This window comes from Elephas maximus, chromosome 13 (assembly GCF_024166365.1).
Source record: "Elephas maximus indicus isolate mEleMax1 chromosome 13, mEleMax1 primary haplotype, whole genome shotgun sequence".
NCBI classification, from domain to species: Eukaryota; Metazoa; Chordata; class Mammalia; order Proboscidea; family Elephantidae; genus Elephas; species Elephas maximus.
In genome coordinates, this window is record NC_064831.1 from 23,599,492 (window position 1) to 23,627,351 (window position 27,860).

At 37.9% G+C, this 27,860-nt stretch overlaps 1 protein-coding gene across 1 annotated transcript in view; it reads left to right on the forward strand.

The window, feature by feature from the left end:
* Nucleotides 1-27,860, forward strand: part of PDGFC (platelet derived growth factor C) — a 266,007-nt gene that overhangs the window by 131,134 nt on the left and 107,013 nt on the right. The window contains exon 2 of the mRNA XM_049852879.1: nucleotides 10,431-10,626. Within this exon, the coding sequence (XP_049708836.1) occupies nucleotides 10,431-10,626 (196 nt within the window). The remainder of the gene's footprint in view (nucleotides 1-10,430; nucleotides 10,627-27,860) is intronic.

Below are 27,860 nucleotides of genomic sequence, written 5' to 3' on the forward strand. Positions count from 1 at the left end.
GTTTCCAGGTAGCTGATATCAAGTGTGTGGTACAGGCTGTTTCCTAGAGACTTATAGGGGCAGGGTGATTGGCGTATATACTGGTATCTGATTGCAGCAGTGTGTCTTGCTCTGAACAAGGCAGTGGGCTGAGAACCGACCCCCGGGTGTTTCTGAGGAAAGTTCGTCCCTGTTTCCTAGAGCATGCAGGTGGGTGGGTTCTGCAGATGGACCATGGGCACCCAAAGCTTTTGGTTGTAAGGACTGGGAGGTACCAGTTATCTTTGGACCCCTGTCATGGGTGGCTGGGTGACCTGAGTGGAGCTACCAGTCCTTAGGTCCCTGATATGGGTAGGTGAGGACCTTGTTTAATAGGCAAGGCAACGTCAAACATCAAACACCCACCACTCCACCGTACTGCTGAAATGGTTGGAGTCTGCCACAAGGGCTTATTCTCCTGAAATAGTCCCACACAGGTCCATGCAGAAGTGAAAGGTGCTCAACGTCTGTGGACGGTTTATGCCTGGACAGGAGCCGCTTCTGTCCTGAGCTCCCCCGGTTAGTGGAGCTAGCAAATTATCTTTACCCCCAATTGTAAATTTTTTCCTTCCCCAAGCCCGGGAGGATGGCTCTAGGTGCTCAGCAGTGCCTGTCTTGGGCCCAGGGAATTCAGCTGCTGAATCCAGCTTGGGAGTGGGGGGGGTGCAGTAAAATATATGGAAGTGCTTAGCTTTTTCCGAGAGCGCCATTCTTCTCTTTTTCCAGAGGTGTGAGTAGGCTGTGTGGCTGGCTGCTTCTCCCTGAGGAAACCGTGGCCAAATGCTGGTACCATTCCACTGCCACTGCCGCTCCAGGAGAATGGTTCCTGAAGGCTCCCCATGATTCAGATCTGGTAACTCCTCTCCGCTTCTGAACCGTCTCTCCCTCCCCCGTCCTTCAGTTCATTTTCGAAGCTTGCCTTTGAAGGTCAGGGCTTCCAGCTTGTCACAAATGTACTCGTTTCACTTGTTTTTTCTGGTCTCTGTTGTAAAGAGGGCTCACTGGACGCGTCTGTCTATTCTGCCATCTTGGCTCCACCCCGGATTCTTTTTTTGCCTACGCCAGAGATTAATGTAAAAGAGTATTTTAAACATTTTAAATACTCATTAAAGCTTAACCTAATTGCCTTATTTGTATTTTTTTTAATTGCAAGTTTGTGTTGATGATGTTTTCATTTTTATTTTCAATGATAAATTTTAAGCATCTTTACACAAAATTCAGTACTTTATTTAGACATCATGCTGCTTTTCCTATGGGAAATTCCTGGTAACCTTCAATCTGAGTGTTGTTAGTTACCTAACTAGTACAGAGCAAAAACTGAGGGAAATTTAGTCTCTCCAAAACAGACAAAGTTGTTCTTTGAAAACATTTTCTCTTTAAGTAACTTGTCTGTTAGTTTTTTAAAAAGGGTATAATATGAATTTTTCCTTATTCACAGCTGGTTTTTCCCATAGCAGTATTATTTAATATAAATATATTTTGCTGCTTCAGATATTTCAGCGCTCCTGCATTTTATGTAAACTTTCCACATTGAATAATAGCTTTAATTCAATAAGGAAATTGATAAACTGTTTCAAAAAAATCCATAGTGAATCTTTCAATGGTCCTTTTAATGGGAACGAATCCTAATGTAGTTCCCTTTTACATTCTGGTTTTGACCTCTTTGTGGTGTCTGATGTAATGTGCAAATTAACATTGCCTAAATATATTCACTATTGTGGTGTGTGTAATTGTGTGTGTATGCAATTAATAACTGATTGGTGTGCAGTGAAGGCTTTAAGGAGACTCTGTATTTGGTTATCATAGCAACGATTAGGATGGCCCAGGACCGGGCAGTGTTGCATTCAGTTTTATATGGGGTCACTATGAGTCTGAACGTACTCGACCACACCTGACACCATACTTCCTGTGTATCCTGTGGCACAGTAGGTAAGGTTGTTGCCAGTTTGTCTTGTGTAATTGAGCTTCCATTTTTAAAAGTCACATCCCATTGCTTGAAACCAAAATTGGCTCTTTTTTACCATTACCTTAAGGTTGAATTACCGTATTTTCAGATCTTTGCCTTTTCTGTATTGCATGTCTCACTCCGTACCAGAAGAATTTTACAGATCTTGCTTGTTATATGCTTTATGATACATAGATCTTACTTGCTGTATGCTTTATGATACAAAGTAGAATATTTGAATAGCAAAGAGGGGTACTAGTAAAAATTACACCAGGGTAACACATCTTATGAGTGGCTACACTAAGCAAACTCAAACATATGTTCACTAGATCTACAGTGATTTTGGTTGCAAATATAAAAAACCCTAACTCTTATTGGCTGAAATAGTGAAAGTGATTTATTTATTCATGTAACTGAGGAGCCCAGAGATAGGGTGAGTTTATTGTGTAGTTTGATCTGGGCTTTAGCTCCAGTTTTTGGACTACCATGTATCTGCCCACTTCCCTGCATTGACTTTTTAACAGACTCTCTTCCATCAGGATAGCAAAATGCCCACTGCTATCCCAAAACAGTGAGATCTTCTCACCCCTTGCTGTTGAACAAAAGCCCTGGGATTTACTCTGATTGGCCCACATTAGGGCAATCCACAGGGCAGAGGAGATAGACTGATACTGATTTTCCAAGCGTACTTCTGAATGAAGTCAGCCCCACCTTTACTGAATTGCTGTTTCACAGTGGTGCCAGGGGATGCTGGAATAGGCTCACTCTACTAACTTTCCCTCATTGCATATGGAAGCCTTGCTAGGCACTTTCTGAATACAAGCCCCCATTACTTACCATTGTGCACAGAGAAAAAGTTAAAGGCCGGATTCTTGTACTTCTTATTAGGTTCAGAAGAATTTCAGACCATTTTTTAAAGGTAGTATCTGGTCAAGGAAATGGTGAAAATTTCTGCAGTGTTATTCCTCCTGGCTTTAATCAACCTGTAGAAGGCAATCGGAAATTTGAAATTACTGCCTAAAAATCACTGATTCTTGCTTAATCAATTTCATTTCTATGAAATTACAAGTTTTATACATATACTCAATCTTCCATGATATCTTACATGCAAATCTCCTCTTCCCTGACATCAAGAAACCCTGATACCTGTTAGTCACCTCATTTCTGTTTGAATTAGATGGTGTGTGATGGACAGTGTTTCTCCTTCACTTGCATACTGGTTTGTAATTATCAAAGTGGCTGCTTCATACAAATATCATTTTATTTGAACTTTAAAACAGCCTGTGCTTATCTACAGTTTATAAAAAATAAACTCAGATATCAAGTGACTTGCCTAAAATAACAGAGTTTGTCAGCAATAGATTCATATTTCAGAGTTTATAGATAAAATAATGACTATAATTGTGGCGTTTGCAGAGTGTGGTGAAATTATAGGACTTTTTTTTTGGTGAAGAAAAGTAAGCATATGAAGAAAATGGAAAATCTCAGTAATGAGTACAAATGAGACCTGTCTCCTTCAGTGGAGCCCCGAAAGCGCAATAGTCAAAGCAGGAGACAGATGTGGCGGTCTGCTTCTGTAAAGCCCTGGAAACCGTGTGGGGCAACTCTACTCTGTCCCGTAGGGTCACTATGAGTCAGAATCTACTCGATGGCAGTGAATTATCACCTTCAGCTAAAATACATATATGTAGGTTATAATAGATGACCTTTGAGTAAGGGCAATTATGAATTAAGGGAGGACTTTAATTTACAAGGGTGTAGTTCCTGGGTGGCACAAAACTTTAAGGGCCCAACTGCTAACAGAAAAGATGGGGGATTGAATCTACCCAGAGGCCCCTTGGGAGACGAGCCTGGTGATCTAATTCTGGAAGGTCACAGCCTTGAAAACCCTGTGGAGCAGCTCTGCTCTCCACAGATGGGAGTCTCCATGAGTTGGAACCGACTCTGTAGCAGCTGGTTTGTTTTTGTCTGTGTTTACGCTTAATTGGGCAGGGGGTATAACAATTGTAAAATCTTTCTATTCTTATCATATAGACTTTCTGCAAACGTAAGAATGAAAGATAAAGTTTGAATATATGTACAGTTGCTTTCTGCTGTGTTCTGGGCTATCAAGTTTCTTTAAGCAATCAATATTTTTTAGGTGCCGCTGTGTACCAGTTACAGGGCTAGACAGTGGTTATGGAATTCAATAAAAATACTTATGTCTTCTAGAAATTCATACTGTGGTAGAAAAGAAAAGGATCAGACGGTATATTACATTTAAAGTCTTCATGCCTTAAGGAATGCGCAGCAGGGACTCGAGGATCCTGTTCTAACATCCAAGATGGGCTGTGATGGCTGAATGCTAGTCTAGAAATTAAACCAGTTTACAGTCTTAGAAGTTGCTGCATTAAGAGGACAGGGCTTTGTTTTGTTTCTGAAGTCCCAAAAACCTAGAACAGTTCCTGAAACATAATAGGTTCTCAGTATGTGATTGGTGAACATTCATTGTCTTAAGGAATAAAATGATTATCCTCTGTCTTCTAGAATAAGTTCAAGGGCTTCATTTGAGCATATCTTGAATAGTTATAATTGCTTTTGTGGTTTACTTAGTCTAGCAGTCCCTTCTTTTATTTTTCCTTAGGAAATATTTATTCCTGTCATTCAGAAAAAGTCTGAGGTAGACAATGCTAGTTTTGTTCTTTGTTTTATTTTGCTCATTGTTTTAAAGATATGGAAAATGATAGATTGAGTCAATGGTAAAACAAAAACTAGAACCCAGGTTTTCTGTCCAATATACTACTGTACTTTTTTATTAGTAATCAGAATTTAAAATATTAAGTATATAAATACGATACATCTTTTTAGTGTGTGATGGAGAGATACTTGCTTGAGCTGTGGAATTCAGTATCTCTTTACAGAATCGTGTAAGATTGGATGAGATTAAGTTGGATTTTCTGAGAATCAAATGTACTACTATCTCATGGAGCTGATGAAACGAGAGAGAATATTTTATTGTTAAAAGTGAAATATGTTAATAGTGAGAATGAAAGCAGAAATAGCTACATAAACAAGCTAGCAAGATCAGTAAAAAGAGGGTTTAGCACAGAAAAAAAAAACAGTGAACAAGAGACAATTAAGACTAGTGAAAACCTATATTAAGTAAGGAGAGGAAATGGATACAACTGATACAGAAACATATTTTTACACATATTGAAAATAACATATATTTGGAAGTAAACATATCACAAAAATCCCACAGGCCCTCTTTGAAGTCTGCCAGCCTAGGGGTGCCATTTTTGTAGAAGCAGTTGTACTTACAGGAACAGGGAACCAGCGTTCTTCACAACTCCCAGATTAGTCCGAGATGGGAGACCTACTGCTTTTGCCCTGGCTCTGATTGACAGGTCTTTCTCCTAAATTCAGCGTAAAGCATCAGCATAAAGAAGGACTTGGATGATTTATCTTTCTTTTTGAGTTATATGTTCTACAGACACATCCTTTTTAGTATTATGTTTGTTAATAATACAACATATTCAAAACTCATAATTTGTATTGCTTTTTGTGGTTCTCTTCCTCCTGCTGTCTTTCATTCATATTAAATAAACTTTAAAGGAACAAGACTATGTAATGCATGGCAAATATCGTGACATTATTTTGATGTTACTACTACACGTATTGAATAGATAAGCCTATACAATGATTCTATAAATCTGAATTTTATCCATACACACATACTCAATATTAATATTTGTGTTATCTAGCTCCCTTATTGTCTTTTTCTTTTTTATTTTTGGTTCATTTTATAATAGTTCTGCCTTAATAGGGATTGGGCAGGGTAATACAATTTTATGTATATATATTTCAGTTTATCATGCTGAAACTTATCATCTAAGATGAACAAGATTTATTTTTGTTCACCATACGTCACAGGAACATGGTGTCAATATTTTAGTGACTTGATCACCAACATTTCTTTTATTTAGTTAGTATTGTTTTTGCATATAGTCTCTGTTGGATGAAAGCAAGCATACAATAAAATAGTCACGAAATATATATTTATCTCATCCCTGAATATACTAGTAAAGTTATATGTGTGGAAAAATAACTTTTAAAACAACAAAACTGTAAGTGTAGAGTCTTAATTTGGTAGAGCTTAATGTTTGTTGCTTTGTTTTTTGTTTTTTTTTTTTTTTTGGTTTTTCTTTTTGATTATAGATCGAGTTGTCTGAGATTTACATAAAACTTTGACAGTCATCTGCAAATCATGTGTTTGTGGCAAACCTCACTACATTTTGTGTTGAGTTTTTTGGGAGCAGTAATTTAACTTAAAAGAAAATTTACAATTCTTTTGCCACAAATAAGGCCTGGATTTTCAGCCTTTAATTTATGTTTTAATTATAGTCTAATGGAATTGTGAATTATAAAGAAAAAAATGTAAATTCAACTTAAGTATATACAGTTTAACCACGAGCTTTTTCTGACTAACGGCATAAAAATAGAATTCAGAACTTTCAATAGCTATGTAGTTACCTAGACTGTATATGAAAGAATAAACACTGCTATATTTGTGAAGTGTGCCTTGGATATAAGGCACTTGTTTTGAGAAAAAAGGGGCAAATGTTAAATTTTAACAGATCTGATTGAAAAAATTTATTCATTAAAAAAAGTTAATTGCCAAATGAGAAGGAATTTTGACATAATGTATTACTATAAACACCTCTGAAATATGTAGATTATTGGGAGAAAAATTAGAGTAAGTAAATACCTCATTTTTAAAAGGAATCTTTGCAAACAGCTTATGTGAACCCCCATCGTGTTCTTAGAAAACTTGTCAGTATCGGGGAGAAATGAGCTTAATAAATCCATATGTGTTTTTAGGAGCTCTGTTATTGTTAGTTGCCATCCAGTCGGTTTCGAAACACGGCCACCTTACAAATACGAAAATGGTATGTTGCCCATCCCGTGCCGTCTTTATGGTCGTTGGTACGTTCGAGCCCATTGTAGCTGTTGAGTCAGCCCATCCCATTGAGCATTTCCCTAGTTTTGGCTGACCCTCAACTTAACCAATCATGATGTTCTTTCCTCTTTTTGTGTTGAAGAGTTGTTGATGATTTCATGCATGTTATCATAGGTAGCCACAGTATCAAACGTTCGCATCCAGAAGGAGGGAATGCATTTCTGTATAGGTTACATACTGCTGAGGAATAGCTTAAGCACTGAGAAGAATGGCATTATATTATTTGCTTAATATAGAAATCTTATGGCTTGTAAAACGTAATGTACTGATATGACGATATCCCTCATATCATCACTGTAATGTGAAGAGGAAATAATATCTGTAAGTTACCCAAGTTAAGTGCGACTCATAGCGACCTGGTAGGACAGAGTAGAACTGCCACATAGGTTTCCAAGGAATGGCTGGTGGATTCGAATTTACAACCTTTTGGTTAGTAGCCAAGCTTTTAACCACTTTGCCACCAGGGCTGCAATTGTAAGGTAGACAATATAAAATAATACTTACCAGACTGACTGCTGAAATAGCCAAGTTTTTAAGTTTTAGAGGATTTTAAAGCTGCTTTTAGAATGACAAATAAACTTTTCAAAATTATTAGTTTAAGTATAAAACAGGTTGTTCTTTAACATTAATAATATTCGAACTTATATATGATCCTTCACTTTTAGACCTCTTATAATTCAAGATACTTTTTAGAGCAATATTCTTAAATTATGTTTTAACAATGTGGCATAGAGTTAGTGTATTTTGACTAACAAAATAAATGAAAAGTTATTGGGATTATTGTAATTGCTGCTGAAAATGGAGGAAAAGGAGATACCTTCAATCTAAGCAGCTTTGCTTGCAATGGAGGGTATGTTAGTTCTCTAGTAATGTGTAATATTTTACCACAGTCTTAGCAGCTTAAAACAGTATCCACTCATTAACTCACAACTCTGTAGCTTAGAGGTCCAGACACTGCCTGGCAGGGTTCTGTGCTCCAGGTCTTACAAGGCTGAAATCAAGGCGTCGGCCAGGCTGCATTCTTTTCTATAGGCTGTGGAGATGAATCTGCTTCCAAGCTCATTTAGACTCTGAGATTTTAGATCTGAGGCATCCGTTTCCTTGCTGTCAACCCCTGTCTGCTCTCAGCTCCTGAGGCTTCCTGCATTCTTGAATACATGGCCCCCTCCATCTTCAGACAGCAGCAAAAAATATCTCTAGTGTTAAATCATTCTTCAGGAAAGGCTTTTAAGGGCTCACCAGAATCGGTTAGGCCCATCCAGAAAATCTGCCTGTTGATTAACTCAAAGTCAGCTGCTTGATAACCTAGTCATGGGAATGATATCCCATCATTTTTGCAGGGTCTGCCCACTCAAGGGAGGGGATTATAGAAGAGAAGGGTAATTGGGGGTCGTTCTAGAGTTCTGCCTACCACACAAAGAGAGGTGAGGTCATCAGTGTGAACTTACTGAGAGTAGATGGAGAGTTTAAGGTACTGAGTGAGAAACAGAGGGACGAGGGAGTTGGCTGGTTAAAAGAGAATCAGATTATGGGAGGAGAAAGAATGGAAGAAGAAGAAAAGGCAGAAAACTATAATGGAGAAGAGAAGAGAGAAGAAAAATGTGGAGTTTAGTATAAAATATTGTATGACTTAATAGGCCTTATTAAACTCTATAGTCCCTGGGTGGTGCAGATAGTTAAGTGCTCAGCTACTAATCAAAAGATTGGCAGTTCACACCCAGCCATTGGTACCTCTGAAGAAAGGCCTGGTGATCTATTTCAGAAAGATCGCAGCCGTGGAAACCCTAAGGATCCCGTGGAGTCGCCATGAGTTGGAGTCAACTCAGCAGCAGCTGGTTTTTGGTAAACAATGTATTGCAAAGTTGAATGCTATTTACCCAAAAAGAGTGAATAGCATGAGATTTTTCTTATTTCTGGAAATAACTATCCATACATTAACTGTCGAATATTGCAGGGGGTGGGGCAAGTGAGTGAATAGTGGTGCATAAAAAGAAATGATGTTCTTATCTGTCTGTAATCTTCCTGCAAATACAAAGTTCAGTATCGTGCAGTATATCTCTAAATAATGAAAACTAATGAAGCATTGCTGTCGTTTAAGCCTGTTGTTCTGATATAAATAAATAAAAGTTGCACAATAGGTGTCAGGCATGGTGCCATGCTCATTACTTAATGCATTAAAGTCCCTTTATTTTATTTTTTTAATTTATAAAATCATATTAGAAACAGAATAAAAGGGTAATTTAAGATTTTTTTTTTCTTACTGCAATTTAGCATACTTACATGGATTTTCATGGCTTGAAAGACCATAACTTAATTATTCCTTAGATTTTTTTTGATACATAAATGGTACTACTCATTTTATAAATATCAATTACTGGTATTGTCTTGTTACTAACTTTCAAGGGGGTGTGTAGAAGCACACTTTCTTTTTAGCAAGGCAAATTAGCTCTTCCTCTCCTCTCTCTTTCCCCCAAAACCCTAATTGAAAGAAAAAAGTATTTTAGTATTTCCCAAATGTAAAAAGACTTCATGCCCAATAAACTTGAAAACTGTTTTATGCTACATTCTCCTCTTAGAGAGTCAAAATTCATATTACCATATTAAAGGCACTGAGAAGTCCTGCATCATTTCTTATATTTTAATAATATCTTCCCATAGTACTAATGGTCCTCTTATGAAAGGACATTAAGACCTTTATTTTGATCTCATTTTTCTTTTCAAGGCCACTCAAGGTTTGAGGTCATCTCGTAATTCTAGTTCATGAGAAATTGGGGCTTGTATTACAGATCCTTTTTCAAAAGTTATGGTCCCAAATTGTAAGCTGTTATTAGGACCATTTTCTCAGCTCAGCGTCTAAAGCATTTCCAATAAGGAGCATGTAAAAGAGCTGTGAGCGGCGTGCGGTATGGCGCACTAACATCTCAAGATCACTGAGAAAAAGCTGAGGGCTTCCTCCTCCTCCATTTCTCCACTTCCGCCTCTTTCATCCTCACATTTTTTCCCCAGCTATCTAAAGACTTTCAATATTTTGCCATATGTGGAACTAATGGTTATCTGTAATCAATTGACCACAGTATTTTTAAAGGAGCTATATCAAGTTTCTTTTTATTCTCAGATGACTCATATTTGATCACTCTTGTAGATTAAGACTGTACCCATCCTTATGGTGATTTCAGAAATACAAAGGAGTTGATAGTTGACATTTCAGAAATTAGAATTAAAAAGATAAATTTCCTATGTTCTTTCAAAGTACAGATATACACAGGTGTACATTCACGAATGTCAAAGCAGCCTTTTTTATGGGTAGATTCTGAAAAGAGTGGTTTTTGGTTTATGTCGAATAAAGCATGCCCAGCACTTGCCTGGGGAGAAACTTGAATGCCAAAAAAAAAATAAAAAGGATTTTGAGAACTTTAATTTTGAAATGTCTGTTCTAAATGTATGTCTCTGTGTATATTTTTGCTTTAGGAGTACAAGATCCCCAGCATGAGAGAATTATTACTGTGTCTACTAATGGAAGTATTCACAGTCCGAGGTTCCCTCATACTTACCCAAGAAATACAGTCTTGATATGGAGATTAGTGGCAGTAGAAGAGAATGTATGGATACAGCTAACATTTGATGAAAGGTTTGGGCTTGAAGACCCAGAAGATGACATATGCAAGTAAGTTATCATACTTGAAATTCCAACAGAGTGTAACAGCTGTTACAGTCTTTCTTGTTACTTCATTTTGACCATGTAATTTTAAATGGCATCTTTTGTTATATTCAAGGAGCCCTGGTGGCCCAGTGGTTAAGCTCTCAGCTGCTAACCGAAAGGTTGGTGGTTCAAACCCACCAGCCACTCTGCAGGAGAAAGATGCGGCAGCCTGCTTCCACAAAGATTCACAGCCTTGGACACCCTCAGGGGACAGTTCTGCTCTGTCCTATAGGATTGCTATGAGTTGGACCCGACTCAACAGCAATGGGTTTTTGTTCTATTAGCTTTCTCTTATGATCTGAAAAATTTACAGCCCTATTTAAGCTATGTTTCAATTAAAATCAGAGGACACAAACATGTAGATATACAGCCATTATTTTCCACCTACTTCTGAAAATAATTTGGGGTAATTTATGGTAAATGTGCATATAAAGTAAAATAAAACAAAAAAATCAGTTGCTGCCAAGTTGATTCTGACTCATGGCAACCCCCTGTGTGTCAGAGTAGATCTGTGCTCCATGGGATTTTCAGTCGCTGATTTTTCCAAAGTAAATCTCCAGGCTGAGGCACCTCTGGGTGGACTTGAACCACCAACCTTTAAATTAGTAACCGAGCACTTAAAGGCCATTTTGAATAAGGAATAGAGAATAAAAGCCAAGTAAAGAAATAGAGTCGTGCCAGAATTGTGCTAAAATTTTTATATTTGGGCTTCCTGACAGCAAAACCAATAAAATAAACGGTAAGCTGCTTAAAAATAAACTGTTTCCCTTGATGCATATTACCTAAATACGTGCATAAGGATACACACGCACAGGATTAAGAAGTTCGAATATTTTATCACAAAGCAGCTCAAAAAGCCAGAATGAGAAATGTAGGGTAACATGCCTTGCAGGTAGGAAGTCGTCATAATTCTCCTAGAAGCGTCCATGAACCAAAGGCAGCTGGAGTATTTCACCCCGACCAAAGACCACTTACTACATGTCATACAAACCTTATTCCTTAAATCCCAGATGAATACACTTGTCAAGGTTGGGTGGTCTTTTTGAAAAATTTTCAGTTCAATGGCATTAGTATATTGTGAAAATATTTTACTTGAGCTTCTTTGCAAGATTCTTTATTTTTTCTTTCATACGCAGTGTTAAAAGAAAATTTTCATTTTAATAAATACTTCAATACAGATGAAACAGACTTTGTACTTGCTGCCATCACAGTTTGTATCTTTTAACAGTTATATTTTTGTCACATTACTTCTTTCTGTGACTATGCACTTCATTTATTTGGCTATTCCTTTTCTGCTTATGTCTGTAATTTTAAACTTTGAGAACTAGAAGTATCCTAGCTGTCTTTAGAGACTGCATTTATTAACCCTTCGTTATAGAGATAAGCAAACTGGGACAAGAGAAGTGAAATAGTTGCTCTAGATCTCATTCATATTTTATGCCTAAACAAATACTAAAATCCATTTTTCCTGATACATATACAGGTAGTTTTTCACTGTGTTATACTGCACCTTATGTCTCCTTTTCATAAATAAGACTCTTTTCAAAAACTGAAAGGTCTGAGGTTCTTCCCTACTTGCATGTTAGGCAGTTAGCCTAGCACAGTTACATGGATGGTGACAGAAGACATGAGACTCCTGGGTCAGAGACACAGGACAGTATTATGCAGTGATAGGATTAGCTAGAAGGTTAGCCTTATCTTGTGTCTGCTCCCCAATGTAGTGAGCTGTGTTGCAGCAGAGGAAGCATTATATAGGTGTGCTTTTATGTATATGTGTGTGTGTAATATACATGTGTAAACAATAAAAATTAAACTATCACCCAGCATGCTGGTCACTCAACTTATAAAAGTCTCACTTCCAATGTTTTTGAAGCCTCCCATGTTCTGTTCTGACTTCACCCAGCTTCTTGCCCCTGCAAATATAACCAGTGTCCTAGATTTTGCTACTCATTCCACTTTTCACTATAATTTTACTACATGCACATATTTCCCTGCATAATAAATTGCTTATTTTTGCCTGTTTTGAAATGTATATCAGTGGAATCATACTGTGTATTTTCTATTGTAACTTGATATGTATTTCAAAACAAGCAAAACTAACAAAATATTAACTTTTCCGTTGGTTGATGTTGATACAAATAGCTTATTAGGTCATCTTTTTTCATTGATACATAGTACTGTATTGTGTAAGTATCAACCTTTTTTGTCTGTTCGATTACCGAATGATTCGTTGTGCTCAGTTTTCCTGTGCAAAAGTGTAAGAAAAATTTTGACTATAAAAGAATGACGTTGTTATCTGAAGATATTCATATTTCTAACTTTACTAAACCAGAAAAACCCAAACCCATTGCTATTGAGTTCATTCCGACTCATAGCAACCCTATAGGACAGAGTAGAACTGTCCCATAAGGTTTCCAAGGAGCGGCTGATGGATTTGAGCTGCCAGCCTTTTGATTAGCAGTGAGCTCTTAACCACTATGGCACCAGGGCTCCACCAGAGCTACTAAAAAGGTAGAGTTAAATTGTTTTTAAAAGTGGTTGACCTATTTATACTTCTACCAAAACTGGGTAAGAATTTCTGTTGCACACATTCTCACCAACCCTGGAATTTGTCATTCCTTTAATTTTTGGTAGTATAAGTGCAAAACTGTACTTGATTATTATTTTTGTTTTGTTTCTCCTGATTACCAATGAAGTTGAACAATTTTTAGATTATTGACAACTCATATTTCCTTTTTTTGTGAAATGCCTGCTCATGTCTCTTGCCCAGCTTTTCTTATACTATTTGTCTATTTAAAAATTAAGTCCTCGATCCATGTGGAATTTATTTTTGTCTGTGCTGTGAAATTGTTCATTAGAGCACCAATAGTGTCCCAACATCATTCTTTACCCCAGTGATGTATAAAGCCAGCTGACTTATGGGTCAGGTTTCTGTGTGTGATCTGGTCTGTTTTGGGCTCTTTATTCTGTTCAGTTGGTCAGTTGTATCTATCTGTGCGCCAAAATGGCACTGTCTTTATTACTGGAAGCTGGGTATAGGGGAATTCTGGAAGTCTCATCTCATTTTCTTCTGCTTTGGGAGTGTCCTGGCTGTTAAGCTTTTTGGAATAGTTTTTAGAACTAGGTTTTCAAGTTCCTTGAAAATGCTCTTGTGAATTTTATTGCAATAGCATGTAATCTATGGACCATCTACAGGTGAATGGACATCATTATGATATTGAGTCTTTCTGTCCTTGGGCAATTTATGTTTCTCCATTTATTTTGGGTCTGCTTTAACATCTATACAGTTTTAAAATTTTCTTTATAAAGATCCTGCACATCTACTATTTAGATTTATTTCTGTGTTCTTTGTAGACTTTATTACTTAGGTGTCTTTTTGAAAATTACATTTTCTATTAAAAATTGCTGATGTGTAGAAATGCAATTTATTTTAAAATATTGATCTTATATCTAGCAAACCTGTTAAACTCTTTTATTAATTTTAATAACATTAATTAGAATAACTTTAGCTTTCCAGAATGTTGCAGATAGTACAAAGAATTTCTCTGTACTCTTCACCCAGGTTCTTCCAGTGTTAACATTTTACAGAACCATGGCACATTTGTCATTTCTAAGAAATTAACCCTGATGCAATAGTATTAACTAAACTACAGAACTTATTTGGATGTCAGCAGCTTTTCCACTGATGTCCTTTTTCTGTTCCTGTATGTCATCCAGGATAAAAATACTGCCTGTAGTTTCTCTTTCCTTGTAGCTCATGACCTTGACAGTTTTCAAGACTGCTGGTCATGTATTTTTTAGAATGTTCTTCAATTTAGGTTTTCTGATGTTTTTTCATGATTAGACTGGGGTTATAGATTTTGGGGATCAACTCCAAATACGTAGTGTATCCTTCTCATATGATACCAGGTGATGCATACTATCAACAATACTTACCACTAATAGTGTTAGTTATGGTGGTGTCTGCTGGGTTTCTCCCCTATAAGGTTTCTCCCCTGTGTATTTCCCTTTCGTACTCTGTTCCTTGGCAGCATGTGACTAGTCTAGCCCACACTCCGGGAAATGGTGATTAAGCTCTTCTTCCTGGAGAGAAGATCTCCGTATGTTATTAGGAACTCTTCTGTAAGAGAGATTTGTGCCATCTCCATAGTTTGCTTATTCAGTCATTTATGTCAGTATAGGCTCATGGGTATTTATTTTATTCTTTGGGTTATAATTCAGTACAATCATTGTATATTTTGTTGTTGAAATTGTTCCATCTTTGGCCACTGGTTGCTATTAACATGTCAATATTGAGGGTAATGATTATTGAAGATTTTTTTCTTTCCATTTTCTTTAAGATTTGAAGTAATTTCCTTTCTTTTTTGCTTTGCTAAAAGGTATTTTCCCCTCAGAAATGGATCTTAAATCTTATCAGATACTTTAAGTGCAACTATCGAGATGACGCTATGTTGAACTAATCTTGAATTCCTGGAATAAACCCACTTAGACATGTTATATTGTCATATTTATATATCATTGTGTTCAGTTTGCTACTATTTTGCTTAGATTTTTACATCTATGTTCCTGACTGTGAAAGGCATGCAATGCTCCTTTCCTGAACTATGTCTGGCTTTGTTAACAAGATTATGTCAGACTCGTCAAATGAGTTGGAGAATGTAACCTTTTCTTTTTTTCCTAAAAGAGTGTGTGTGTGTGATGTTGTTGTTGTGTGCTGTCGAGTCGATTCCGACTCCCAGCGACTCTGTAGGACAGGGTAGGACTGCCCTATAGGGTTTCCTAGGCTATAATCTTTATGGAAACAGATCAACAGGTCTTTTCTCCCTCGGAGCCATTGGTGGGTTCAAACCGCTGATTTTTGGATGAGCAGCCGAGTGCATAACCACTATACCACCCGGCTTCCATGTGTGTGTGTGCGATAAAATGTGGTAATATTTACACTTTTTTTTTTTGAGGGGTGAGCTAAGCAGAAAGGGTTGGGATGAAGTGGGAGGAGGAAAGAAGGGAAGAGGGGTCGTGGAGGAGATGTTGAACTACTAGATGTCTTTCTTCCTGTAACCGTTCATGTGTTTTCACCAAATTGTGTTTGTCCTGTGGAGCCTGATGGCACAGTGGATAAAGCGCTTAGCTGCTAACCTGAAAGGTCTGCAGTTTAAACCCACCAGCCGCTCCGTGGGAGAAAGATGTGGCAGTTTGCTTTCGTAAAGATTTACAGCCTTGGAAACCCCGTAGGGCAGTTCTACTCTGTCCTATGGAGTCGCTATGAGTCGGAATCGACTCAATGGCAATGGGTTTGGTTTGGGTTTTTTGGTGTCGGTCACCTTATTTTGTGATTTTTCTAACTCTGTTTTGAAGTTACGTAACTGTTCCATCTCTGTAAATCAAAGTGCGGAGCAGAACAGTGTAATGCTGGACCTGATACCATATGTCTCATCCACTAGCCACCTGGGATTTTATCTACTCCCATTTTCTCTTACAATAAAATATTACCAATTTAGAAATACTCTCGTAAATTTCTACTGCATATTTACCTTTTTAATAGGTTGTAGCCCTTTTTCTGGCTCTATTTAAAAGAATTTCAAGCATATAAAAATTAAAAAAAAATAAAAAGACCAGGAACATTTGTTTATTCTTCATCAAGATTCACTAATCATTACTCTTTTGCCACATTTCTGTTCTTATTTTTTGCACTGAAAATAAGTTACAGACATATGACACTTTATACCTAAGATGTTGCCTAAGATCCAGGGCATTTCCTGTGTGGCTACAATACCATGATCACCTGTAAGAAAGTTAACATTAATTCAAAACTATTACCTAATATATAGATTTACAAGTGCCACCAGTGTTCCCCAAATGTCCCTCATCAATTTTTCTTTTCTTTTCTCACAGGTTTTTTCCTTTTTTTTTTTTTTTGATTCAGTAATCAGTCAGAGACCAAATTACATTTGGTTACAGTAAGTCTCTAGTGGCTTTTAATCTGGAACAGCCTTCCTGCCTTTTCTTGGCTTTCATTTTCATGACTTTGATATTTTGGATAGTCCAGGCCAGTTCTGCAAAATGTCTCGCAATATCAGTTTGTCTGAATATTTCTCCATAATTTTGTTGTTATGGTGTTAGTTGACATCAAGTCAATTCCGACTTATTCTGCTTAAGTACTTTAGCCAGAGTGCTCCCGAGGTGATGGGTACTCCCCACTGATCATAACGTCAGGTTGTCGCATTACCGGCAACTTGAGTTTCACCACTGTCCGCAGGATTTCTCTCTTGTAAATATACTTCTTCCTCTCACTCTGTAATTAATAAGTGATCTATGGGGTTATAGGAGTGCTGGTGGTGCAGTGGTTAAGAGCTACAGCGAGCTACTGCTGTTAACCAAAAGGTCTGCAGTTTGAATCCACCAGCCGCTCCTCGGAAACCCTATGTGTCAGTTCTACTCTGTCCTTACAGGGTCACTCTGAGTTGGAATCGACTCGCCAGCCATGGGTTTTATGGGGTTATGCTTTCAAATCATGTCAGTCTTGTTCCCTGACAACGTATCCCCTTAGTATACATTGATGAGTTAGGCTTGTAAAGTCATTTATGAAATTTGTATTTCCTGGGCTTTTGTCTGTTTCATCTCGGTTTTGAGATTAATTGGCATAGTTTTCCACAACATGTACTGAATGTATTTTAATTCGTGTTGCATCTCTAAGTATATCCTCAATTTCATTCCTAATACTGATTTTTGCTCCCCTCTTTGTTTTGTTTCCCTGTTCAGTCTTGCTTATGGTTTGCTAATTGTTCTTTTCAGAGAAGCAAATTTTGGCTCTGTTATAACTTAAAGAATAATGTTTTTAAAAAGGTAAAATCGTGACATTCACAGAGGCATGAAATGTACATGTGTTAAAGATTCTGTTTAACTTGCTATTAATGAGGGATGAGTCAGATGTTATAGCCGGTTCAAAGAACAGCCACGTTTATAGATCAGACATATTGGAATATAAGTGTGATTGGATGAAAACTGGCTTCTTCCATGCTAGGGGAGGGAAGTCAATTGAACCTCCATTGAGCACAATTTATCCACATGTCAGTAGAAAAGAGTTATTTTGCATTGCTGTTATAATCAATACCTTCTAGGCTTGTAAGATAGTTATTGAAAGGCGCGGAGCCCTCATAGAGTTGGAATGAGATAACTCTGAATGGTGTACTGTAAACTATGCTTAGCTTTCCTTGAAGCAATTTTTTGCTCTGTATCCGTAACTTCTGTATTTTTTTTAATATAGTTCTCACATTCATTTACTTCATTATATTCTTTCCCTTCATTCTGTTTTATTGTGAATTACTTTCTAACTTCTAAAGTTGAACGCTATTTTTTAGTTTTTCCTTTTTAAATGTAGTTGTATAAAGTGAATAATTTCTTTACAAATCCTATTTTAGATGTATTCCATCAGTTTTAATAATGTGGTAGTTTTATTATCCAGTTTAATATTTTAAAAATGTCCATGGCTTTCTCCTTTAAGCACCAGATTAAAAAGAAGTGTATTTTTGAATTTTCATATGTATGAAGTGTTTAAAAAATATATTTTCTTTCTAGATTTCTACATTAATTGTGCTTTGGATAAAGAATGTGGCCTGTTTGTCAAAGATGGTTTGAAATTTGTTAAGACTTGCATTATTTGCGGCAGACTTTTAAATGGCCCAAACATATTTGGGAAGAAGATAACGTTCTTCAGGTGTGGGTGCAGTAGTCTGTGCGTGTCCATTAGATCGATTTTGGCAATTGTGTTGCTCACAGTGCCTGTATCTTTCCTGCTTGTTTTTTTCTTTTTTTCTTTTTTATATATCTGTTTCTGAGAGAGATGTATTAAATCTTCCTAACAGAGGATAAAAAAAAAAAAATCAGTTTTGCCTGTAGGCTTGTCAATTTTTGCTTTATATGTTTTTAAATTCTGTGACTTGGTACACACAAGTTTAGAGACCTTCGTCCTTTTAGTGAATTAATCCTTTTCTTAATACTATGTGACCTTGTTTATCTTGACCAGTGTTTTTTGCCTCATAATAAATTATAGCTTCTGTTAACATAACTGTATCAGGTAATTTTGGTTGATATTTGCTTGGAATTGTTTCCATTCTTTACCTCCCTCTTCCCTGTGCCCTTGTTGGGTGTGTGCTTGCATATTAGCATTGTGCCTGTTCTTTCTGATTGTCTCTTGTAAAAGGAGTATTGCCAATTGCTATCAAGTCGATTGATTCCAACTCACGGCAACCCCATGTGTGTCAGGATAGAACTGTGTTCCGTGGGGTTTTCAGTGGCTGATCAGAAGTAGACCACCAGGCCTTTTTTATCAGGCACCTGTGGGCAGACTCAAAACTCCAGCTTCTTGGTTTGCTGCCAACCACATTAACCCAGGGACTCCATATTTAAGAATGTATGTAGCTAGTTGATATGTTTAATCTATACCTGAAATATAGAATTACTGTTCAACACTTGAACTGCTGCTGAATGCGGGCTCACCAAGTATTAGGATATGCTGGTAAGGCAGAACTAAGTTTGTTGCTTATCCTGGTGGTGGAGGATACCACTTGGCAGCTTTGAGTAGTGTCACCGAAGTGGAAGAGCAAAATCAGATTTTGTGGAGAATTTGAAGTTTGGTTTAAGAAGGGCCTTTCAATGTGGGGAATTGGTTAATGTAGGGATCAGGATATAAGAGTTTAGAATTGGTTGAAAGGGCAAGACACGGATTTTGAGAAGAGAGGTTCAACAGTGTTAGGTAGTGAACTATCTGGTAGTGCTTTCAATTACCCAACCCATTGAAGGCGTTAATGGTTTTTAGAAAAAAAGGTCCTGTAATGACCAATAATGTTAATTGCCTAAACGAGTCTCCTGGACTCTAATGAACACAGTGAAAGAGTAAAAATCAGGTTAATCTAGGTAGCAACTGTGTGGGGTAGATGGTTTCAGACATTCGTGCCCAAGCTGGTTCTGATTCTCACTACAGTTAACCCCACTCCTGATTTGTATGCTGTGGTGACTGAGGACTTGATTTTTTATTAACATCACAAGGAAGACTTTTTTTTTATTTAGTTTGTATAATCACCATTTCTTTAGCTTTACTCACGTGTCTGCTTTTGGTGCTAACCATTTGTTCTTGCTTAAGAATTATTTTCTCCTGAAGCATACAGTCTTTAGAAGTTATCTTCAATTAAACTTTTTGGCAGTAAATACTGAGTTCTTGTTTATTTACGATATTTCTTTTATTTCAGTTTCATTCTGAAAAGTTAGTCTGACTGGATATAGAAGTTTAAGTTGTGTGTTTATTTTTTTTTCTCAACACCTGGAAGATATACCATTCTACTGTCTTCTAGCTGCTGACAAGTCAGTTTGGTCAGCTCCTGTTATATCCCTGCAGCCTCCCCCTGAGGAGTGGGTTTTACAGAGGAAGAGTGTGGTTGGGATGGATAGAGGGGAAAGGAAGGGATAGTAGCAAACCCTGGGCTTCTCCTGTGCCACCCCTGGTCTGTTAAACTCCCCTCCCCTACACCGGGGCTCAGCAGGTATCCCCAGGCTCCAGGGCATATTTACCCTCACCGAAATCTTGATTTCTTCTTTTCTGTCCTCCCAAGGAATTGTCTTATTTTCCTGATGATTCAGAACTACATTAAAAACAATGTTTTTTCTTTCAAATATTTATCCAGTCATTTTAGTTGCAGTATACTAAGAAGAGTTTTTCTCGTTAGTTTTGTTTACCCTGTGGCTTAAATCCATTGCTCCCCAAACTTTCTCTAGACCATTGTTAAGCAGAATAAAATTTGTCCTGACAGGGTCTGGCACTCTTAAGTTCCACTTTAACTTTTTTTTAATGGGAATATTGATTGTTTTCCATGGCAACTTCAGTGCTATGGTATTGAGATACAAATGCTCCTCCATAGTGCATTTTAAGAATTTTAACCGCCCCCTTTTAAGTATTTTTTCAAGTTTGAAACGTAGAAGAGTCTAGGAATCTGAATCCGTACTTTAGCTGTGTCTTTAACAGAGGACAGACTCAGCGAGATGTTTGACTTATTTCTGCATAGCTCTAGTGTTCATCTTCAGTCGTCTTTTATAAATGAAGAGATAGAACAAGCCGTGTTTATGCTGTTGAATATTGATATTATTACAAAGAACAAAACAAATTAGATTTTATTGTTTTCATAGCTATCTTAGGCTAGTTTCTCTAGAGAAATAAATCCAGTGCAGCCTATAAATATATATATAGAGAGAGATTTATATCAAGGAAACGGCTTATGCTGTTGTAGGGGCTGGACAATCCCAAGCCTCCAGGTCAGGCTGAGGCTTCTCCTGACTCACGTAGCCATAGCAGCTGTTGAACCCAAGATCTGAAGGCCAGACTGCAGGCCTCTGGCTCACAGGCCGTGGAGGCCGACGAATTCCAAGATTGGCAGGCAAAATGGCAGGTAAGCTGCTAGTTCAAGGCCCAAGAGTTGGAGGCCAGATGAACAGGAGTCAGCTGCAGAATCCAGACCAAGCAAAAGCCCACAAACCTTGCCAGAAAGCCCACCTATGTTGGATGCAGGCCACACCCACAAGGAAATTCCCTCTCAGCTAATTGGCTGCTCACAACAGATTTCATCAGGGAGGCGATCACACTGTATCAGATCTGATTATGGAGGTGGTTACATCACTGTATAGCTGCCAAACTATATCATAACACCCAAACTACGAGACTCATGGCCCAGCCAATTGATGCACAACCTTAACCGTCACAGTAGCCTAACCAGGATATTATGGGAGAAAGATGTGGCAGTCTGCTTCCTTAAAGCTTTACAGCCCAGGAAACCCTATGGGGCAGTTCTGCTCTGTCCTACAGGGTGGCTATGAGTTGGAATCAACTTGACAGCAGTGAATTTGTTCTTTTTTTTTTTGAACCAGGATATGCAGCAATATGGTGGAGGGTATTAGAGTGGGGTGAAGAGGGTAATGTGTGTATATATGGTATATATATGTGCATATGTACGTATAAGTGTGTGTGTGTGTGTGTATAAAAAAATTGCTACAACTACTTTGGTATAAAATATGCTAAAATATGTTTTGTTTTTTAATGTTTTGTATTTGTGTGTTAAAGGTCTATGGTGGAAGAATTGAGAAATAGGGACAGTATGTAATGGTATTTTGTGTATGTAAAAAGGTGAATAGATATGGAAACAAGTCAAGTAGGAGTGAATTAGTGGGGTTCTAGCCCTGTGCTTTACAAAGTCCTGTCTTATTACTGATTGTATCTCCTCCCAGGCTTATGATGTCAGCAACATATGGTGTCCTTAGGAGGACAGGTTTTTAATGGATAATCTCTTTTTTGTTTTTTTATTCTTTTTTTGTTTGTACTTCTTCTGGCATGAATAATCTGCTTATTATACAGAGAGTTTTATGAAAACAAAGAAGGTAAGAAACAGCGTTTGAGAATGAATGGATTAATCAGTCTGTACAGTTTAAAATAGTGGCTGTTTTTCACAAAAACATCTGAGTTTATTTGGAGAAAACACAGTCCAATGCAGAAAAAAGTAATCCCATCGAGTTTCTTCCAACTCATAGTGACCCTATATGGCAGAGTAAAACTACCCCATAGGGTTTCCTAGGCTGTAATCTTTATGGGAGCAGATCGCCAGGCCTTTTCTCCCAATAAGCCACTTGGTGGGTTCAAACCACAGACCTTACAGTTAACAGCCAAGTGCCTAACCATTGCACTACCAGGGCTTTATAGGAATGCTAAATATACTAAATGAAATAAACATTTTTATATTCAAAATTTAAGATGATCAAAACTTGATCATTTCTCTTAAAAAAAAAAAAGCTTTGAGGATTTTCCTCTCTGCCTCCTGTTTATAATAGAATTAATGTGGTCTTATTATTTGCTCATTTATTTATTCTACATTCAACAAAAGTTTATTGAGCACTGCGGTAGGTATTAGGGCTTCAGCAGTCAGTAGGAGAAGGCTCATCCCCTCAAGTAGCTCGTAGTCTGGGAAAAGAGGCAGAAAAGAAATAGGCAATTACAATACAATGCCATCAATACCAGAATGTGGTAAATACAGGGTACAGTATTGCTGTTACGGATTACGTTTAGATTGCTTTGTTCATTTTCTCAATCACACCCTAGCTGTGTATTTTTACCAGTAACAGTCTATAAATAATTGTTAATGATTTATTCTGGAGAGGTGGGGGGCGGGGAATGGATTAACCCTTCCACGCAGACCTCAAAAACTTATTTTTCATGTTTCTCTATTGCTGATATAGCATTCGAGGATACTATAGATTTCTTACATCAATATTACAGTGCCTGTGAAAGCTCTGTTTGATAAAATTTTAAAGAAATAAATGTTTTATGAAAACAATAGGAATATTCCTAATTGCATGGTCACACAACTGAAAAAAGGGCAATATTTTCATTTTGTTGGTAATGACTTTGGAGACCCATCAGTGTATCATAAGAATTTATTTTCCAAGCAGGATGTTTTCATGGACCTCTTAAAAGGATTGCAGAAAGAAAAGGCACCACTAACCACTATGTGGTGTAAGTGACATTAAATTTTAACCCTGAGAGATTCACAGATATCACCTGAAACCCCTCACATACATACTTCCCAGCCTATCTTTCCATCCTGAATCTTCAAAACTGGGCCTGAGAATAAGTAGCTAGGTAACTGAGAACAATAAGGAAAACTGAAGAAGAATTTGACGTCTTTGAATTGCAGTGTTGGCAAAGAATATTTAATGTACCATGGACTGCCGGAAGAGCGAACAAATCTGTCTTACAAGAACTACAGCCCGAATGCTCCTTAGAAACAAGGATGGTGAGACTATGTCTCACGTACTTTGGACATGTTATCAGGAGGGACCTGTCCCTGGAGAAGGACATCATGCTTGGTAAAGTAGAGGGTCACTGAAAAAGAAGACGACCCTCAATGAGATGGATTGACACAGTGGCTGCAACAATAGGCTCAAGTGTAACAACCATTATGAGGTTGGCACAGGACCAGGCAGTGTTGTGTTCTGTTGTACACAGGGTTGCTTCAGGACCAACTCGATGGCACCGAACAACAACTGTAACTCAGTTTCTGTCCTTTTTGTGATGGTAAGAAAACAGATGAAATAAGCAAAAAAAATCAGTACCTTTTTGAGGTTACCCTGTGGGGAACTTTCTGTAAGACCAGATAAGGAGGTTTTGCCTGGTGTCGTGGTTAGTTTCTGTGTATGCCTAACTCAAACACTGGCAAAGGGAAGGGGAACCAGGTTGGCTTAGAGCATTCATTATTCACCCAAGACTGCCTTTGCGGCCCATTTGTGCTGAAACGCATACCGGTTGATTACCTTAAAAAATGGCTTCTGTTCCAAGGAAGGAGGAGAGGGTACACTGTAATTGTGTAGACAATCAATAGTGTCTGTTATAGTACTGTGTTATAAATAAGAAGTGAAATGAGTACTAAAGCATAGAAATATTAGTAATAATAAAGAGAGGTATAGGAATGTAATGTGTGTTGGGCCTTGAAGAATATATAAGACTGCAATAGCTGACTAGAATCCAACAGATACTCAGTAAAAGGTAGTTAAAATACTACTAGGTGAATAATAGAGGAACAGACACTTCACACAGAGTGAGACTGGAGGTAGAGAAGGTAGGGCAGACTTTGAAAATGGTGAGTTTCTCCAGAGCATGAGTTTTCTTGGAGATATGATAAGTGGTTATGCTGCAATGGTGAAGAACTTTGATAGATTTGGACTTCATTGCTTGTGGTGTCAAAAGCCATTTTGTTGCAGAACAGTGTTATGTATTGATGTATATTTTAGGAAGAGAGTCCTGACTAGTGGCATGCAGAATAGATTGAAAGAATGAAAGCAATTGGAATAGTTGCAGGATTTTTAAAAAAATAATTAAAGGGAGATGAGATTTAATAAAGGAGTAAATTAAGGAGGGAAGGGAGGGATTCAGGAGACATTATTGAGGTAGAATTGCAGAACCTGCACTGGCTGTAGGAGTCCTGGTGGAGCAGTGGTTAAGAGCTTGGTTGCTAACCAGAAGGTCGGCAGTTCAAATCCACCAGCTGCTCCTTGGAAACCCTGTGGGGCAGTTCTACGCTGTCTTATAGGGTCACCATGAGTTGGAATCAATTTGATGGCAGTAGGCTGCTTGGTTTTGGTTTGGGACTGTTTGTGGCGGAGGGGGAGTGAATGAAGGGAAAGGGCCCAAAACATAAAGAAGTGTGTCGCTTAAGAGTCTGATCCATCGTGGGGTCAGTGATGACAATAACAAGATAACAAACATAGAAGGAAAGTTGACGTTATTTGAGGATACTGTTGGGGTCGTCGTGTGGAGATGTACTGCAGGCAGCAGGAGTAACTGGAAGTTAGATCCTCACGTTCACATAGAAATGATAAGGGAAAGCATGGAGTGGTAGCAAAGACTGTAGCAATCCTGAATTTAGATGCTCTCCTTGTTAGATTCTGCTGTTCTGCAGAGTAAGTCTACTAACAAATGAAAAGAAAATTATAATGTGAGCCACCATATATCATTGGCAAGAAGGCGAGATTAGCAAATGGCAACCATAAATTTCATGGAAACTAGTACACAAGGTATCTGTATCTATCTGTCTGTCTATCTATCATCTGTCTATCTCTATCTCTATCATCTGTCTATATCTATCTATCTGTCTGTCTATCTATCATCTATCATCCATCTATCTATCATCTATCTATATCTGTCATCACCTATCATCTATCTATCATCTATCTATCCCTATCTTTCTATCTATCATCTATCTGTCTGTCTATCTATCTATCTATCTATCTATCTATCTATCTATCTATCTATCTATCTATCTATCTATCTATCTATCTATCTATCTATATCTATCATCTATCATCTATCTATCTATCATCTATCTATCTACAGTCTCCTTGTGCATGCATATCCACTTGAAGAGCTATCTTATTTTACTGTAATTCCTCCATATACACCAGCTGTGGTCACAGAGCCATTGTGGATTAATATTTTGATAGCAGAATGCCATTTTCATACTAATCTTTTCCCAGACCCCCAAATTCAACAATTGTGCACACGTGTATTATTTCTCATACGTTGCACCTTTCTTCTATGAGAAGTAGCCTCTCAGTCTCATATATTGATCTTGTCCTGTGTTGCATCTAGAAGAGTTAGTTGCTTTGTTTTTGGTTTCAAGTGCCCAAAAATAGTTAGCTGCAGACACAAAGCAGCTGAAAAGGAAATGTTTGGATGATATTACTTATATAATCATGTGAACGAGCATTGCAAATTTTGACTGTATTGCCTGTCCATCACTCTGACAAAATTTTTTTGTTGCATCTCAAACACAGAAATTCACAGGTAGGTATACATCAGACTTAGACTTTGCCTAAGTCATTCCTGCTGGATCCCATAACAGAAAGCATATGGCTACCTTACTGTTACTCCTTTCATTGTTAATGCTCTGTGTGTTCATTCTTGTGTGTGAGTGAAGAAAATCTGTAGATAGTCCTAAAGCTTTTCTTCTTCAAAGTTACTTACTGCTTTGCTTCTCAAGTTTTGGGAGAAACCAAATGACCAATTTCAACTAGATGCCTGTGTTAGCATGATTGGTGAGACCTGGGGTGTGTGCCCACTTGGAGAGACACAGGATAGACTGTGAGTGGTGGAGAAACGGTGCTTGAGAGCAGACCACCGCTGATGTTGTTGTTGGGTTCCATCAAAAGGACTCCGACTCATGGAGACCCCATGTGACGGAGGAGAACTCCATAGGTTTTTCTTGTCTGTACTCTTCACAGAAGCGGATCACTAACTCTTTCTCCCTCAGAGCCACTGAGTAGGTTTGAACCAGCAACCTTTGGTTAATAACCAAGTGCTTATCTGTTGCACCACCAGGGTTCCTTATTGCTAACATTAGAAACATTTATGGTAAAGACAATCAAGGAACATCTTAAGTGTCTATTCTATTATCATAGACAAGAGAAGGCCTTTCCTCTTTTCTCTTAGGGTTGGCCCAGGAAATTTTAAGTAGGTCCTGAAAAGAGGAAAGGATTAAAAAAAAAAAAAAAAAAAGTAGAATTGCTCCATAGAGCTTCCAAGGAGCGGCTGGTGGATTTGAACTGCCAACAATTTGGTTAGCAGCCGTTTGTGCCACCAGAGCTCCAGAGGAGGGGATACGGACCAATAATGCATTGTGTCTAAAATAATATTGTAATGCTGCTATAAGTGTGCCATCACAAAATAAATTCCTGTAATAGGTAGAGGCATAAGTTGAAAAGATGGTGCAATTCATACAAGAAAGTATTCCTTTAAAACTCTTTTGGTTTCAAGTGACCACAAATAGTTAGGCAGTGACTCAGAGCAGCTGAAAAGGAAATGTTTGGATGTTACTGAAAATTTTAGGCCTAGGGTTTATTCACATTCTGAAATGATGCCATCAAGTCCCTGGCTTTTATACTCTACATCTCTAGGCTTGCTTTCCTCTGGGTTGACTTAATTCTCCGTCAGCCTATCTTCATGTGATGGCAGAGAAAACCCCAGGAAGGCCAAGATTTTAGCAGTTACAACCTTTGATGAGGCAGGAACTTTTTCTGCAAAAGTCCTGGAAAGAGTTTTGACTGGCCTGGTTCTGACCAATCACTAGTGGGGACTAGGAGCCTGTGTTACCATGATTGGTGAGACCTGGGGTACGTGCGCTCTTGAGAGGCACACGATGGACTGTGATTGGTGGAGGAATGACCCTTGAGAGCAAAACTGTCTGTCTTTCCATCAGAAGTGCTGATGGTGGGAAAATAACCATCTCAATGATAAGTATTAAGGACAGAAAGGAGGGAATGAGTTGAAGTGCAGCTCTCAAATTTACATTTACTTTTTTTCGTTTCTGTACTTCGGCCACAGAATAATGTTCTCCTCAGAATGCGGATTTTACCAGTGCCCTCTCTAGCCTCTCTTTTGAGTGCAGTTAGCTCAGTGGCATAATTTATAATTTTGTGATCCTTTGACCTCCACAGCAATTACTTTTGTAATTTACAAAATATATATATCATTCCCAAGAGAGCTTAAAATAAAGGGTGGGGACCTGACCAAGTCTGAGATCAAGGGACTGTGCCCTTGGTTAATGAGATGTTTTGATTTTCTGTTTTGAAATGCTCAAAGTTAACATTCCAAGTAGAGGGAGAATGCACGC